Source organism: Arachis hypogaea, chromosome 4, assembly GCF_003086295.3.
Source record: "Arachis hypogaea cultivar Tifrunner chromosome 4, arahy.Tifrunner.gnm2.J5K5, whole genome shotgun sequence".
NCBI lineage: Eukaryota > Viridiplantae > Streptophyta > Magnoliopsida > Fabales > Fabaceae > Arachis > Arachis hypogaea.
In genome coordinates this window covers 106,802,204-106,817,689 of record NC_092039.1, presented here as the reverse complement: position 1 = coordinate 106,817,689, position 15,486 = coordinate 106,802,204, and the positions used below count along the sequence as shown (strand labels likewise).

The 15,486-nt window shown below is 38.1% G+C and overlaps 1 protein-coding gene across 1 annotated transcript; it reads left to right on the top strand.

Annotated features, from left to right (window-relative positions):
* The first annotated feature begins 2,791 nt into the window (after nucleotides 1-2,791).
* LOC112795130 (uncharacterized) lies at nucleotides 2,792-3,268 on the top strand. The gene has a single exon (XM_025837082.1). The coding sequence runs from the start codon at nucleotides 2,792-2,794 to the stop codon at nucleotides 3,266-3,268; it is 477 nt and encodes a 158-aa protein (XP_025692867.1).
* The last annotated feature ends 12,218 nt before the right edge of the window (nucleotides 3,269-15,486 follow it).

Below are 15,486 nucleotides of genomic sequence, written 5' to 3'. Positions count from 1 at the left end.
AAGGGGATTCCAATCATTCACACACATTAGGATTAGTTTAGCTTTTAGTTAGTTTCTAGAGAGAGAAGCTCTCACTTCTCTCTAGAATTAGAATTAGGATTAGGTTTAGGTTAATCTCTCTTCTTAGATCTAGATTTAATTGATGCTTTGATTCAATTTTCCTTTATCAATTCTCAATCTTCTCATCTCTCTCTTTCTAGTTTTGTGCTTTGATAATTGTAATTCTTCATCTTGTTTTGGATAGATTGTTGTTCTTTAGTTTCATTTCAATAATGCAATTTGAGGTAATTCATGATAATTGTGATTTCCCTTGATTGTTGTTTTGTTAATTCTTTGCAATAATTGTAGTTAGATTCTATTCTTGTTGTCAATTTACTATGCTTTCCTTTTATGCCTTCCAAGTGTTTGATGAAATGCTTGGTTGGATTTTAGAGTAGGATTTTATACCCTTGGCTTGGAAAGGTAACTTAGGACCTCTTGAGTTACTAATGTCCAAGAGATTGATGATTGGGAGCCATTGACTCTAGTTCTCACTAATTGAATTAGTGGAGAGTTAGAACTTATGGACTAGGATTGATATAGCTCATTTGACTTTCCTTTACTACTAGTTAGAGGATGATTTAATGAGATTAATCCTTGCCAATTCTCATATTGTGGTTAGTGATTAGGATAGAGATCCTTGACCACCAACCCTTGCCAAGACATTTTTAGGCCTTAGTTTACTTTCTTGCCATTTATCTTTCATGCTTCATATCAAAACCCCAAAATAACTCACAACCAATAACAAGACACTCTATTGTAATTCCTAGGGAGAACGACCCGAGGTTTGAATACTTTGGTTATTAATTTTAGGGGTTTGTTACTTGTGACAAACAATCTTTTGTATGAAAGGATTAGTGATTGGTTTAGAAACTATACTTGCAACGAGAATTCATTTGTGAATTCTAAACCATCAAAAATCCAATCGTCACTAGTACAAAAAGTTGTTTGTCACTAGTACAAAAAGTATAGTTTCTAAACCAAACAATAATCCTTTCGTACAAAAAGTTGTTTGTCACTAGTACAAACCCCTAAAATTTATAAACCGAAGTATTGGACCTCGGGTCGTCCTCCCTAGGAATTGTAATGAAGTGTCTTGTTATTGGTTGTGAGTTATTTTGGGGTTTTTGATAAGAGGCATGAAAGTAAATGGCAATGAAAGTAAACTAACAACTATAAAAAGCTCTTGGCAAGATATGAGAACTAGAAGTCCTATCCTAGTTATCTTACTCAATTGTGATGAGAATTATTCATTGCTCCCACTTAGTTAACCTCTAACCATTTGGAGGAAAGTCAAGTGGATGAATCAATTTGATTCCTCAAGTCCTAATAGACTAGCTTTAGAGGTATTCAAATCAATTAGCAACTTCTAATTATCAATCAACAAAAGGATTAGATAACTCAAGAGTCACTAATTACTCAACCAAAGCCAAGAGGAACAAAAGCTACACTAAAATCCTACCAAGCATTTCATCAAACACTTGGAAGGCATGAAAGGAAAGCATAGTAAATTGACAACAAGAATAGAATCTAACTACAATTATTGCAAAGAATTAACAAAATAACAATCAAGGGAAATCACAATTATCATGAATTACCTCAAATTGCATTATTGAAATGAAACTAAAGAACAACAATCTATCCAAAACAAGATGAAGAATTACAATTATCAAAGCACAAAACTAGAAAGAGAGAGATGAGAAGATTGAGAATTGATAAAGGAAAATTGAATCAAAGCATCAATTAAATCTAGATCTAAGAAGAGAGATTAACCTAAACCTAATCCTAATTCTAATTCTAGAGAGAAGTGAGAGCTTCTCTCTCTAGAAACTAACTAAAAGCTAAACTAATCCTAATGTGTGTGAATGATTGGAATCCCCTTTGCTCTTCAATCCTTGGCTTTAAATAGCAGTTTAGGCGCCAAAGTTGGTTGAGATTGGGCCCCACTACCCTTCAGAATTCGTTGGCCACGTTTTCATTAAAAAATCATAAAACGGCACCGACGCGTACGCGCACATCACGCGTACGCGTCCATGGGGTAATTCGCAGGTGCGCGCAAGTGCCAGGTGCGCGCGCGCGTCCATGGGCGAGTTCAACTTCTTTGACTTTTCATGATTTCTCCACTTTGCATACTTTCCTCTTCACTCCTTTGCTCCATTCCTAGCCCTTTTCAATCTGAAATCACTAACAAACATATCAAGGCATCTAGTGGAATCAAAGGTGAATTGAATTTAGCTAATTTAAGGTCTAGAAAGCATGTTTTCATATCTAAGCACAAATAAGGAGACAATCACAAAACCATGCTATCTCAATGGATAAATGTGGGTAAAAGGTTATAAAATCCCCTAAAATTAATACAAGATAAACCGTCAAATTGGGGTTTGTCAATGGTTGATTTCCTGGTGGAAGTGACGGGAGACCCTCACGAAGTCCCGAACACACGGTGGAAACTCCATGTGGACAGAGCTTCCAACCAAATGTTCAGGGGAGTAGGGATCATCCTAGAGAGCCTAACTAGAGTGGTATATGAACAGTCAAGTTCGAGTTCCCGGTCCCTAACAATCAAGCAGAGTATGAAGCCCTCATTGGTGGCCTGCTCTTAGTAAAAGACGTCGAGGCGACCAGAGTGGAGGTGAACAGCGATTCCCAAGTTGTCACATCCCAAATCAATGAGACATATCAAGCCATGGACTCCCTGCTGCAAAAATATCTGGAAAGGGTAAAAAATTTGAATGAAGAATTTGATGAAGTCATGGTACAGCATGTCCTAAGAGAAAAGAATACCCAAGCCGACCTCCTATTGAAACTGGCTAGCACGAAGTCAAGAACGGGAAACCGGTCTTTGATCCAAGGATTGGTAAAAGAGCCGACAGTCGCCCTATGTGTGACCCGAGCAGACATCGTTCCCTCATGGATCGACGTAATTACCGACTTTTCGGAAAATGGCAAGCTCCCTGATGATCACAAGACGGCGAAGGCGTTAAGGAGGGAGGCAGCCAAGTACGTAATAGTACAGGACCAACTATTCAAGAGAGGACTGAACCAACCCCTGTTCAAATGTCTACGCCCGGACCAAACGGACTATGTCTTAAGAGAAGTCCATGAGGGGTGCTGCGGCCACCACATCGGGGGAAAAGCTTTGGCACGGAAGCTTGTTAGGGCCGGTTACTATTCGCCCTCGATGATGGCAGATTCCCATGAATTCATGAAGAAATGCAAAAAGTGCTAGGAAAACGCCAACTTCTATAGGACCCCGGCAACAGAACTGAGTTTCCTTCTAGCCTCCCGACCTTTCAATCAGTGGGGAGTTGACTTCTTCGAGCCCTTCTCGGTGGGACCCAGACAGGTTAAATACCTTATCGTGGCCATAGACTTCTACATCAAGTGGGTCGAGGCAGAAGCCCTGGCCAGCATATCGTCAGTAAATTGCCGAAAATTCATGTGGCTTCAAGTGATCTCCCGGTTCGGTATCCCGAAGGTCGTAATATCGGACAATGGGATATAGTTTATAGACAAGAAGTTTGGTGAGTTTCTTACCGGCCTAGGGATAAAGCAAAAGTTCTCATTAGTGGAGCACCCGCAGACCAATGACCAGGTGGAGGCAGCAAACAAAGTCATCCTCCAAGGCCTGAAGAAACGACTTGACCAGAAGAAAGGAGTATGGGCAGACGAACTCGCATCAGTTTTATGGTCCTACACGACAACATCACAATCTTCCACCAGGAGACTCCTTTCCGACTTACTTATGGGGTAGATGCGGTGATCCTTGTGGAAGTAGGAGAACCAAGTCCGAGACTGCTCCTTGATGGAGTCGAGGAAGCAGTGGAGAACGACTTGGTTGATGAGACCATGGAGATGGCCCACTTGTCAAAGACGGCGTTAAAGTAGAGGATAGCTCTGTGGTACAACGCCAAAGTTCTTAAAAAAAGTTTTGAACCCAACGACCTGGTCTTACAACGCAACGACATTGGCCTCCCGACCCCAGGAGAAGGGAAGCTGGCAGCCAACTGGAAAGGCCCAAACAAGGTAAAGGAAGCAGTCGGCAGTGGAGCCTATACACTGGAGCGACTAGACGGAAAGGAAGTACCCAGAATGTGGAACGTAGGGAACTTAAAGAGATTTTACTCTTAGAAGCATTAACGGATCTGCGATGAGCCGGTAACCCGATTTAGTGACGACAGTCTCGTTTCATGTTCACCTATCTTTAGTTCCATGTTTACTGGCTATTGATTACTTGTCTTTAGTTTTCATGTTCATTTGCTACTAATTACTTACCTCGTCTATTTAGTTCATGAACTTAGCATGCTCTAATTATGCTTTGTTAAACTTTAATCATTTCTTTGTTATTTCCTACTTACTACCTTCACGGCATTGTTCGGTCACTTCGACCTATAAGATTGCGGCATTGCGGGATTAATCACCCCAGGAGCCAAAGAATTTGTTAAGCACTACACTAAATGGCTACGCAAATAAGGCCATAATCCAAGTGCTTAAACAATAAAGCCACTGCTCAGTTTCAATCGTTGTCAGTGTTTGACAAAACGGCAAATCGTTTTACAAAAAACTGCAAATTACCAGCTCAAAAGAACATAACACTAAGCCACAAGCGACAAATGAAATAATACAAGTTTTTACATTTCACTTCTTCGAGAGGTCGACAATCTTGCCATCTTTCATGGTCTTGAAAACGCTGACAGCTGATACATCAAAATCGAGAGCCAGCAACTTCACATGTGCCTTAATCGCCTCCTCGGTTGCCCCAATGGCATTTCGGGCATGCTTCACCATCTCCTTATTCTTCTTCTTCAAATCGGCATACTCAGCCTTAGCAATGTTTGCCGACGAGACAGCATCGTCACACTCCTTCTCCAGCTCCTTCACCCGACCTTGAGCGGCGTTGAGTTGGCTCTCTAAGGTGAGCTCTTGCTCAGTAAGTCGGGCAACTATCACGTCGGTAGTCTTCACCTTCTCTTCAGAGGCAGCCAGCTATGTCTGTAGTGACTTTACTTCAAGTTTGTACTTCTCATTAGCATTAACGGCTGACTGAAGCTTATTCTCCAAAGTCCGAGCACCCGCCAAAACGGGCTCCGTTTTCCTTGCTATGGTGGATGCCCGAAGCAAGGTGCGATACACCCACTTAGCTTGGGAGGCAAGATCTCTACCATGGAAGAAGTCCTCCGTGCCGGGTAGGAGCTGGGAGTCAATAAAGTTTCCGGCGTCGAAGTTCTTCTCTATAACGATAAGAACTCCTTTAGGGCTCGAGGTCAGTTTCCTCTTCCTTGGATTGTTGACAACGATGACCTCGGGCCCCGCCCCCTCTTCCTCAACCTCTGGCTGAGGGATCGGACCCGCGGTTGTACCGACCTGCTCCCCTTGGGGCGTTGGGATTGCGCGTCGGCAGCAGGAGAAGGCGGCGCCACATTGGTATGGGTGGTAAAGTTGTCATCACTGTCCCCATGAAGAAATATTTGAAATAAATTGTCAATTTCGACTTGTTCGCCAGCCATTGACACTGAAACAAGGAAACACGAAAGAGCCCAGTGAGGGGAATGCTGAACAAATAAATAAGCTAAAATCAGGAAACTAAGACCAGACGACTACTCACCTATGTTACCCCTACCCATCTCGCAATCACCGATAAGAAGGTGTGGCTTAACAATATTTCTACCAAAAATAGCCAACAGTACGTCGGCAACCTTTTTGTTTAGCGGGGTCTGGCCTTTATATGTCACCTTCGTGAATGCATTGACCCCAACCCCGAAGCTCCAGTAAGTCGGGATGCGGCGTTCTCCCTCCAAGGTTAACCAGAAGGGATGCTGACCCTCGATAGGCCACACCTTGAAGTACTTTTCCTTGAAACCGTTAAATGAATCTTAACAACCCAAAAATCCGTCGACCATGGGATGCCAGAAAGACATGTATCCCTTTTTGGATTTCCCTTATTTGGAGGGATTCGTCAAGACAAAGAACCATAATAAGACCTCCACCGAGACCGGTAGCTTGAGATATTCGCAGACCATCTCGAAGCATCAGATGGAGGCCCAACTATTTGGGTGCAGTTGTTACGGCACCACATCACATCAGTTCAGCAGCGCCATTTGGAAGAGGGAGAATAGGATATGAACTCCCAAGCTGGTGAACATTTCTTTGTACAACCAGATCCAATCAGCAACCCGTGGAGTGTTTAAGTTAAGGTGAAATATTCGCTCCCGGTCCGCAGGAACGAACACGTCGTAATGGTCCTCCTTGAGACCCCAACCACACAACAGGCCGGTCTGGCAGAACTCCGTAAGCTACTCCAGAGTTATTTGCGATGGAGTATCCTTCACATCCTAGGTCACCCAGGCGTATCGATCTACAGGAGCCCTTGCTATTGGAGCTCTTGCGATAGGAACCCTCGCGACAGGACGCTGAGCCATACCTATAGTTGGGGCACCACTCAAAGTCAGACTACGAGGTCGAGAAGCCGTGAAAATTGGAACCAACACTATATACTACAGTGAGCCCATCTACAGTTAAGCTAAGGCTAAATCTACAGTTAAACAAAGACAAAAAACCAAAAACCTAAATGGTAACCCCCCTAGTATCTGCCAAACGTTGGTACAACTCAAACATGCAATCCAACAATTAAGCCAAACAAGCACGAACAGGGGAAAGAGTGTAAGCAACATAAGCACGAAACGAAGCTAAGAAGCAGGAAAGAAAGAAGAAACTTACCAAAATGATGTTGATGATTGGAAGAAATTGGGGAGTCTCGAAGAGATTTGGATGAATCATGGGCAATTCAGAGTGAAAAACTTCAGAGAATGTGAAAAGGAAATGAGGAGTGTGCGATAGTAATTTTGGAGTGGGAAACTGAAACGCAAAGGCAAAGAAAACTGAACAGTAACTGACGCCTAGAAGTGTGAAAGTCAGGGGCAAAATAGACATTCCACTCAGTGTTCAAATCAGCAATTAAGAGCATTAAATGCCCAGTGCAAAGAATGAGGTGACGAATGACATTCCCTCGAAACGGTGAAACCCACTCCCGCGTAGGTGGCACGTCCCTGTTGCGAGTGGCCGACCCAATGACGATGCGATCGAAGATGGTCAAAACGCGCCAACAACGGTGCTCACGACCATAGCTGGCACGATGGGGGCACTGCTCCAGCCCGCCCCAATTGGCACAAAGCCCCGTTCCGGGCGGCCGACCCAACGGGGGTGCGACACCCGAACCGGGAGGCAAACCCGGACACCTCCTCTCCTCTAGCAGGGTACCTGACAGCTGGAGAAGGAAGCTTCCTGGAAGGCGAGCCTCATTTTGTGGAACCCGCCCTAAGCACGGACTATATAAGGGGAGGGTCGTACCCCTCCCCCAGCTATGTCATGACTCCCTCACCTTTACTACCACCTTGTACGGATTCTGACTTGAGCGTCGGAGTCCCTTTTGCAGGTGGCTCCCCCCTCATCGCTCCAACAACCCGGGAGGTCGTGAAGCTCCAGTCTTCACTCGGCAACACCAGCCCGGGAGATCCACTCTCTCACCAGTGACCCAGATCCAAGTCTCCTCCAACCACCTCACACTCATAGTACCTCCGACCCATTTGGGAACCGACTCCCCGAATAGTATCCATTGAGCTTTTCCTCCTCCATGAAGCTTCTATGCTTATGGGACACTTTTTGTTTTTGTTTATCTTTTGATTTAAAAATAAAGTACTTCATGGACATAAATAATTAATCACCACATATTTCTATATATTTATATTTGTTGATTCACATATTTTCAACAAAGTAATTGTTAAGGATCTTGAACTATGAAATAAAAATGAAAAAGAAGATTCTGCAGTAATGCAGAGAGAACGACAGAAATTGAAATGAGTAAAATTGAATGAACTTTTGGTAAATTGCATTGTATAAAGCTCATACTATTCACACTCTTATATAACACTTAAATAGCCACTCTAACTGACACCTAACAACCTTTAATAGACTTAGTTAGAGTAACTGACTTGTAACAGACTCGGCTCTCAACATAATTAGTTTGTGTAAGTAACTCTAGTTGACTTGTAATTCAAGACACTGATTCTTCTACCTTAACATTAGAGGTGGCAATTGGGAAAGCCCGCTCCGCCCTTCCAAAAACCCGTCCTTTGGCGAGATGGCATGTCCCGCCTAATTGCAGGCTGGTGGGCTAACCCTACCAAAGTTCTTTTTTTAACTATTAACTACTGAATAATATATATAATTTCACAACCATATTAATAAATTTATAATTTCTAAAGACATAAAAAATTATATTTTTTATATTCACAAACATTAAAGTCTTTTTAATTATAAATATCTAATAAACATAATTATAAGCCAAGTTTTCAACCAAAATATAATTATAAATATTATCTCCAAAGCAAAATAAACATAATCCATAACATAATTATAAATATTGTCTCCAAAGCAACATAAACATAATCTGAAACACTCAATTTTCATCTTCATACTCTTGTAAATTAGGTTGGGGGAAGTTGGATTTTGGCTAAAAAATTGCAAAAATACTCCCTTGCCAAAAAAATTAATCCCGATGGGAAAGCCCGCTCCGCCCCGCCAAAGCCCGTGGTTTAAGCGGTGTGGGTTAGGTGGGCTTTTGTTCTTTGGCAGTCTCAATTTCCAGCCCAGCCCGTTTTTTTTGTGGGTTACGCGGGATGGCCTGGCGGATTTAGGCCCGTTTGCCACCCCTACTTAATATTAATTAACCAGTATAATATATTTATTAACTATTACTAATTTTACAATAAAAAATATGTCACGTGTCACTCTTTGATTGCAATTGAAATAAATTTTTTCTTCCAAAATTAAAGAGCTCTCTCCTCCTCTCTCCGTTTTTTTCTATCTCTTTCATTCTTTCATCCACTCATCTCTCTTATATATTATTATAAATAATTAATTACAAATTTAACAATCAAAATATACATGACATTCTCTATTTGCAATTAAATTTAGAATTCAAATATAGCTATATTATATTACTAATTTAATTATATATATATATATATATATTACATAACTCTCTCGTTAAAATTGAGATGAAATATTTCTATTCAAAATTAATAAATTTTATTTTTCTATCTTTTTATCTACCTCTCTCTCATTTTCTATTTTTCTCTACCTTTTCCACTCTATATAATTTATAATTTATATTACTAATTTGATAAACTAAAATGTATCACGAGATATTTTTTCATTACAGTTAAAATAAAATCTTTCCCTCCAAAATTAACAAACTCTCTCTCTCATTCTTCTTCTTTATCCTCTCTCACTTTTCTCTCTCATTCTCTATCTCTTTTTACATTTCTATTCTATAAAAAATAAAATTAATAAAATAATATAATTCAAATAAATTCATAAAATTATATGAAATACGTTATATTTATAATTAAATATAGTTAAAAATAATTATGTAAGATTATTCACATAAAAATATATTATTATTATTATTATTATTATTATTATTATTATTATTATTATTATTATTATTATTATTATACTTTTTTAGTTTTTTTATTGCTTATCTTCTAATATATGTTTTCACTTCTCTTTCTTAAAATATTTATTACATATAGTTTGGTGAGAATACTAACACTACAAAAAATTCGTCGGATATCGTTGGATTTACTAGCAGATTTACCAAAAAAATCCTCCGGTAATTTAATATGTTTACCCTAAGAATAAATCCAACGATATAAGCCTCGTCGACAATTATTTACCGATGAATTTTTTTGTCCGCTGCTAACTATCGTAAAAAATTTTTTGCTGGTGGATTTTTCCCCACGAATTTAATCGACAGTAAACTTAAATTTTAAATTTTTAAAAAAATTGTTTAAAAAATTAATATATATTTTTAAATATCTAAAAATTTACTAACTTTTAAACTAATAAATCAGAAAATATAACTCTAATTAACTCAGAAAATAATTAACTCAGATAATAATAAACTTAAAAAATTAACAACAATAAATAATAAGTCAATAATTAGCTCAGAAAATAAACAAGTTAAGATTAACTCAGACAATTAACAATAATCAACTAATTAATTAAAAAAATAATTAACTAATTAACTCAAAAAATAATTAACTCAGATAATAATAAACTTAAAAAATGAATAACAATAAACAATAAGTCAATAATTAATTAACTCAAAAAATAAATAAGTTAAGATTAACTCAGACAATTAACAATAATCAACTAATTAACTTAGAAAATAATTAACTCAAACAACATTAGAACAAAAATTAGAACAATGCAGTTGAAGATCTTACACTTGAACTGATTTCAAACTGCATAATTATTATAGAATTTGAAACAAAATCACAAAAACAGAATTAAAAATGAGAATAATAAACACAGAATCATCAAAACAAAATTCAAAATCAGAATCATAAACGAAATTTTAAACATAGAATCATCAAAATAGAATTAGAAAAATCCTAAATCAAAACAGAATTAAAAAACCTTAAATCTAAACTAATACATGAACTAAATCTGAAAAATAGTTAAATCTCTAACACAAAAATATCCTAATTGCAAATTTCTAATACATAATAAATTAAAATTAGATGAATTAGGGTTTAGAGTTTAACTACCCAAAACTAATTAGTGAGTTACCTCGAGTCAGTAGCAACGCAGAGGACTTTTCTAGTGTGGTGGCAACGCAGACGGTGAAGTGGTGGCGGCGGTGACCAACCGGCAGGGATGCATTAGGTTTTTTTTTAAATAAATTGAAAAAATAATAGGAAGAAAAAGGAAGACAACATACTTGGAGGGAAGGAGGCAAGCTCAGCGACACAGGAAGCAACAGGGAGAGCGGTGGCAGCAGTGGTGGGAGCGATAAAAACTGAAACGATAGAGGGATCAAGCGACGCAAGGACACTACAAGAAAAACACTAATTACTATCGGATTTACCGGCAGAATAACAAAAATAATCTGACAGTATAAACCTCATCGGTAACTGGTTATCATCGGATTTTCTGTTCTGACTGTAACTTGCAGTGGAATTAGCGACAGAATATGATGGTTCAGGGATGAAAATCGGATGCATGTTACCCTTGAAAAAAATCTGACGGTAATATCGGCGCCATTAGTTGAGACTTCGCTCCACTATACCGTTGATAAATCCAACGCTGATGACATTTTTTATTTTTTAAAATTAACCTGGATGATTGCTACCATCGAAAAATTCCGTTAGTAAATCCGACAGTAGAGTCAATTTTTTTAATCTATAATAGACCCCGATAGTTAATAATTGATAGTTAACTCTCAATTAGTAAAAAATAAATTAGTATTTTATCTGAAAATAGTTATTTATATATGATATAAAATATCAAATATGCAGAATCAAAACACAATGAAAGTTTGATAAAGAAATACATATGACAGAACTATATTGATATTAACCTTATTCAGATTCATCATCTTTTTTCTCTGGTTCATCATCTTCCTCTTTCGAGGTAATTTCCTTATTATCGAACCCGTCTTCTTCCTAAAGATCGTCGTCGTCCAGTGGTAGTGTGTCATCATCTACTTTAAGGTCAATAATATCATCATCCATAACAACCGACCTAAGGGTGATCGGATCACCAGTATCAACCACCATTTTTGAAGGAGTTGGGTCATCAATTTGGAAAGGTTCCTGACCCTCTGTCCGATCAAACTCGATGCGACCTCTTGAATTAGTCTTAACCATAACCACCTAACTAGACTTGCATGACCTCACAAAAGGCAAATAGTATACCTGTCATGCATTTTGAGGTAGAATAAAAGGATCGTAGTACCTATATTTTCTAGTTATATTTTCTTTAGTGATATTGTAGTCCTTGTGCTTCTGTGTTCCTTGTCGCAAACTTGGATCATGCCATTGATATTTCAACACGCACACCTTATATGTAGTGCGACAAAAATACTATAATTGAATTATATTATGCAATACACTATACTAATCAGAATGACCACCACCTGAATCCAGACTCCGGTGTTATCTATTTTTCTTCCAACTGACCATTGTAACTCCATTAACATTGTATATCAGGTAACTTGTGCCTTTATTCATTGGGCCCCAACTAAATGCAACTAGTTTTCAATCTGTTGTGTCAGCTAGATGCACTCTAACGTATTTTCTAAATCAATGTAAAAAATTGTTCAGTGATGTATCAAGATTTGTTTCCTGGAATAACCTATGATACAATAGGATGAATAAGAAACTTTCAGTGTACTGAAGTTTTGATTAGATGACTAATATAGTATGTTACTAAATGCAATAATTATGAAGATTTGAAAACTCACATCAGGTAGGGTGAAACCTGGTCACAGTTAAGCAACACATGCAAATGTGCGACATCGATTTCTTTTTTCTCTAACCAATATTCAGTACTCGCGCCCATTGCAACTTGTAAGACCCCGAGCATATGAAAAATTAAAACAATGAGTTAATTATGATTTATTATATTTGTTTAGGATTTTATATCCAAAAAATTATTTCACTAAGAATATTTAAGTCAAATTGATGATACTTTGAGTTCAAAAATTATTTTGGACTCAAATTCCATGATAATTAGGTATTTTCTTATTTATAATCTAAAGTTTAGCAATTGAAAAATAAGGAAGATTTGTTAATTTAATTTGAATAATTAAAATTTAGTTCAATTTTATAAACTAACAGAAAATTAATTATATTGTCTCTAATTTTAAATTAGAATATTTATTTAAAAATAATTTGTAAGTTGATAAAAAAATATTGTTCTTAAAGATAATTATATTGAATTAAATTTGATTTACTTTACCCTCTAATTTTATTTAAATTCTTACACTACCCAAACCCTAATCACCAAAACCAAACCCTAACCCTAAAACTCAAACAAATGCACATCACATAGAGAAAGAAAAAGACAGAGAAGAAGAAAAGAAAGGGAAATGAGGGAGAGGATGAGCACGAACAGAAAAGAGGGAGGCATTAAAAAGGATAAAATTGCACAGAGAGAGAAGCTCATGGAGAGAGAGGAACACAAAGGAGAAGGAACCGTTTACTGCCATCGTGACTCCATCGCCGACAATTTGTTGCCGCCGCTGCTAGGACTTGTTGTGGGAGGGGTTGTCGTTACCATCGCCGTCGATTGAGAACGTCGTCAAGGAGCTCAAAGAGAGAACTAGCAGAATGTGAGGAAGAGGAGGATTCTCGTCACCGATGTGCGTTCAATCGTCATTGCTGCTTCCATTCCCACCCATAATGCCGTCAACACCATCGCTCCAAGCTTCTCTTCTTGCCATTTTGGTTCTGGTTCGGTTGAAAATCCCGTATGCAAGCTATATTCTATGTGGTCCCTTGTTCAGCTCCATCATACCTCTGGCCATTGGGAACGGCATTGTGGTCGCCAAAAACACTGCAAGAGCTGCTGCTACTGCTCTATTCCCTTGTTCTTCCTTAATTACTTAAGTATTCTTATTTCGGAAATCTCGCTGCTAGTGTTCTATTATAGTTTGTTAAGAATTTTGAGATGTGTCGTAAGATTGAGTTACCCTCGATATCAATGTGAGAAAATATATTTTTCGTGAAAGTGTGAGTCTTATGGATTAAATTGGACTATTTTGGATAAATGTGATTGATTAAATAAAACTGGTTAAATAATTTCAAATTTTTAAGTAATAAAATTAATTAGTAACAATGCTTGAAACCTTTTGGTGGGTGGATTATAATTTGAACAACTTGTTTACTATCCTAATGTTTGAAAATTTAATAACTTAAAGATAATTAAAGATAGCAAGTAAATAATATTTATGTTGAGAATTGTTAGGTGTTTAGAAAGGTTGAGAAAGATTTGTGAGATGTTTGGTTTAGATGGAATTCTTGAAGGGTGCAAATATCCGAGTTTTAGGGGAGGTTCTGCTGAAATTTCTATAAAAGTTGGTTAAAGATAAAAGAATGTGGTTGATTATTAATCAGATCATTGGATAAGAGTGGTGATGGTAATTTATTGAGAATGGAATTTTGGGGAATGCCCATTTGAGCTTTTATTGATTTTGGTTGGAAAATTTTATAAAGAATGAGATAAACTTGATATTTGATTAGTTATTGAGAAAGAGCTGGAAGAAGCTAAGGATGAAATAGATGAGTATGGCTTAGACTTTAATTTGGTTGAATTTATGGTTTTTGTGTATATGGGTGAAGAACTTGAATGGATATTTGATTGATATTGATTATTTGCCTGGCAAGGATGTTGGTTGGTGCACAAATTGCAATCACACCTTTGCAACTCCGCACAACTAACTAGCAAGTGCACTGGATCGTCCAAGTAATAATTCCTTACGCGAGTAAGGGTCAATCCCACGGAGATTGCCATCTTGAAGCAAGCTATGGTTATCTTGTAACTCTTAGTCAGGAGATTAGTGATAAAAAATGATTTCGTTTGTAAAAAGTAAAAGAGCATGAAATGAATGATACTTGTTATTCAGTAATGGAGAACAGGTTGAGGTTTCAGAGATGCTCTGTCTTCTGAATCTCTGCTTTCCTACTGTCTTCTTCTCCAAACACGCATGGCTCTTTCTATAGCAGGCCGTATGTTGGTGGATCACCGTTGTCAATGGCTACCATCCTTCCTCTCAGTGAAAATGGTCCAGATACAGCTTCTGTACGGCTAATCATCTGTCGGATCTCTCGTCTCGGATGAAAAATGCCCTGAGTACAGCTTCTGCACGGCTAATCATCTGTCGGTTCTCACTTGTGTCGGAATAGGACCTCTCTGTCCTTTTGCACACTGTCACTATGCCCAACGTTCGTGAGTTTGAAGCTCGTTTGTTCTAACCTCTACCACGAAGGTTCCGATCTCACGGGTTTGAATGCTCTATTGTCAGGAGATGCAAGTCAAACTCGTGGATTAGAAACCCAAGAGATACGCACTCAAGCTGTCGCCCAATGACTACGTTGAGCTCGGATAGAACGGAAGTGGTTGTCAAGCACGCGTTCATAAATTTGAGAATGATGATGAGTGTCACGGATCATCACATTCTTCATATTGAAGTACGAGTGAGTATCTTAGAACAGAAGCAAGCGTGATTGAATAGAAAACAATAGTAATTGCATTAATCCATTGAAACACAGCAGAGCTCCCCACCCCCACCTATGGGGTTTAGAGACTCATGCCATAGAAGATATAATACGAGATGTAAAATGTCATAAGTTACAAAATGAATCTCTAAAAGTAGTTCTTATACTAGACTAGTAACTTAGGTTTACAGAAAAATGAGTAACTAAGTGTAGATAGTGCAGAAATCCACTTTCGGGGCCCACTTGGTGAGTGTTTGGGCTGAGCTTTCAAGCTTCCACGTGCATGTGCCTCAAATTGGAGTTAAATGCCACCCTGGTTGCCAAAATGGGCGTTTAACGCCAAGAAATGTGCCAGTTCTTGCATTTTACGCCAGAAAAGGGT

Coding starts and splice junctions, on each gene's coding strand:
- LOC112795130 (XM_025837082.1), top strand. CDS start 2,792: ATGGTACAGCATGTCCTAAGAGAAAAGAATACCCAAGCCGACCTCCTA.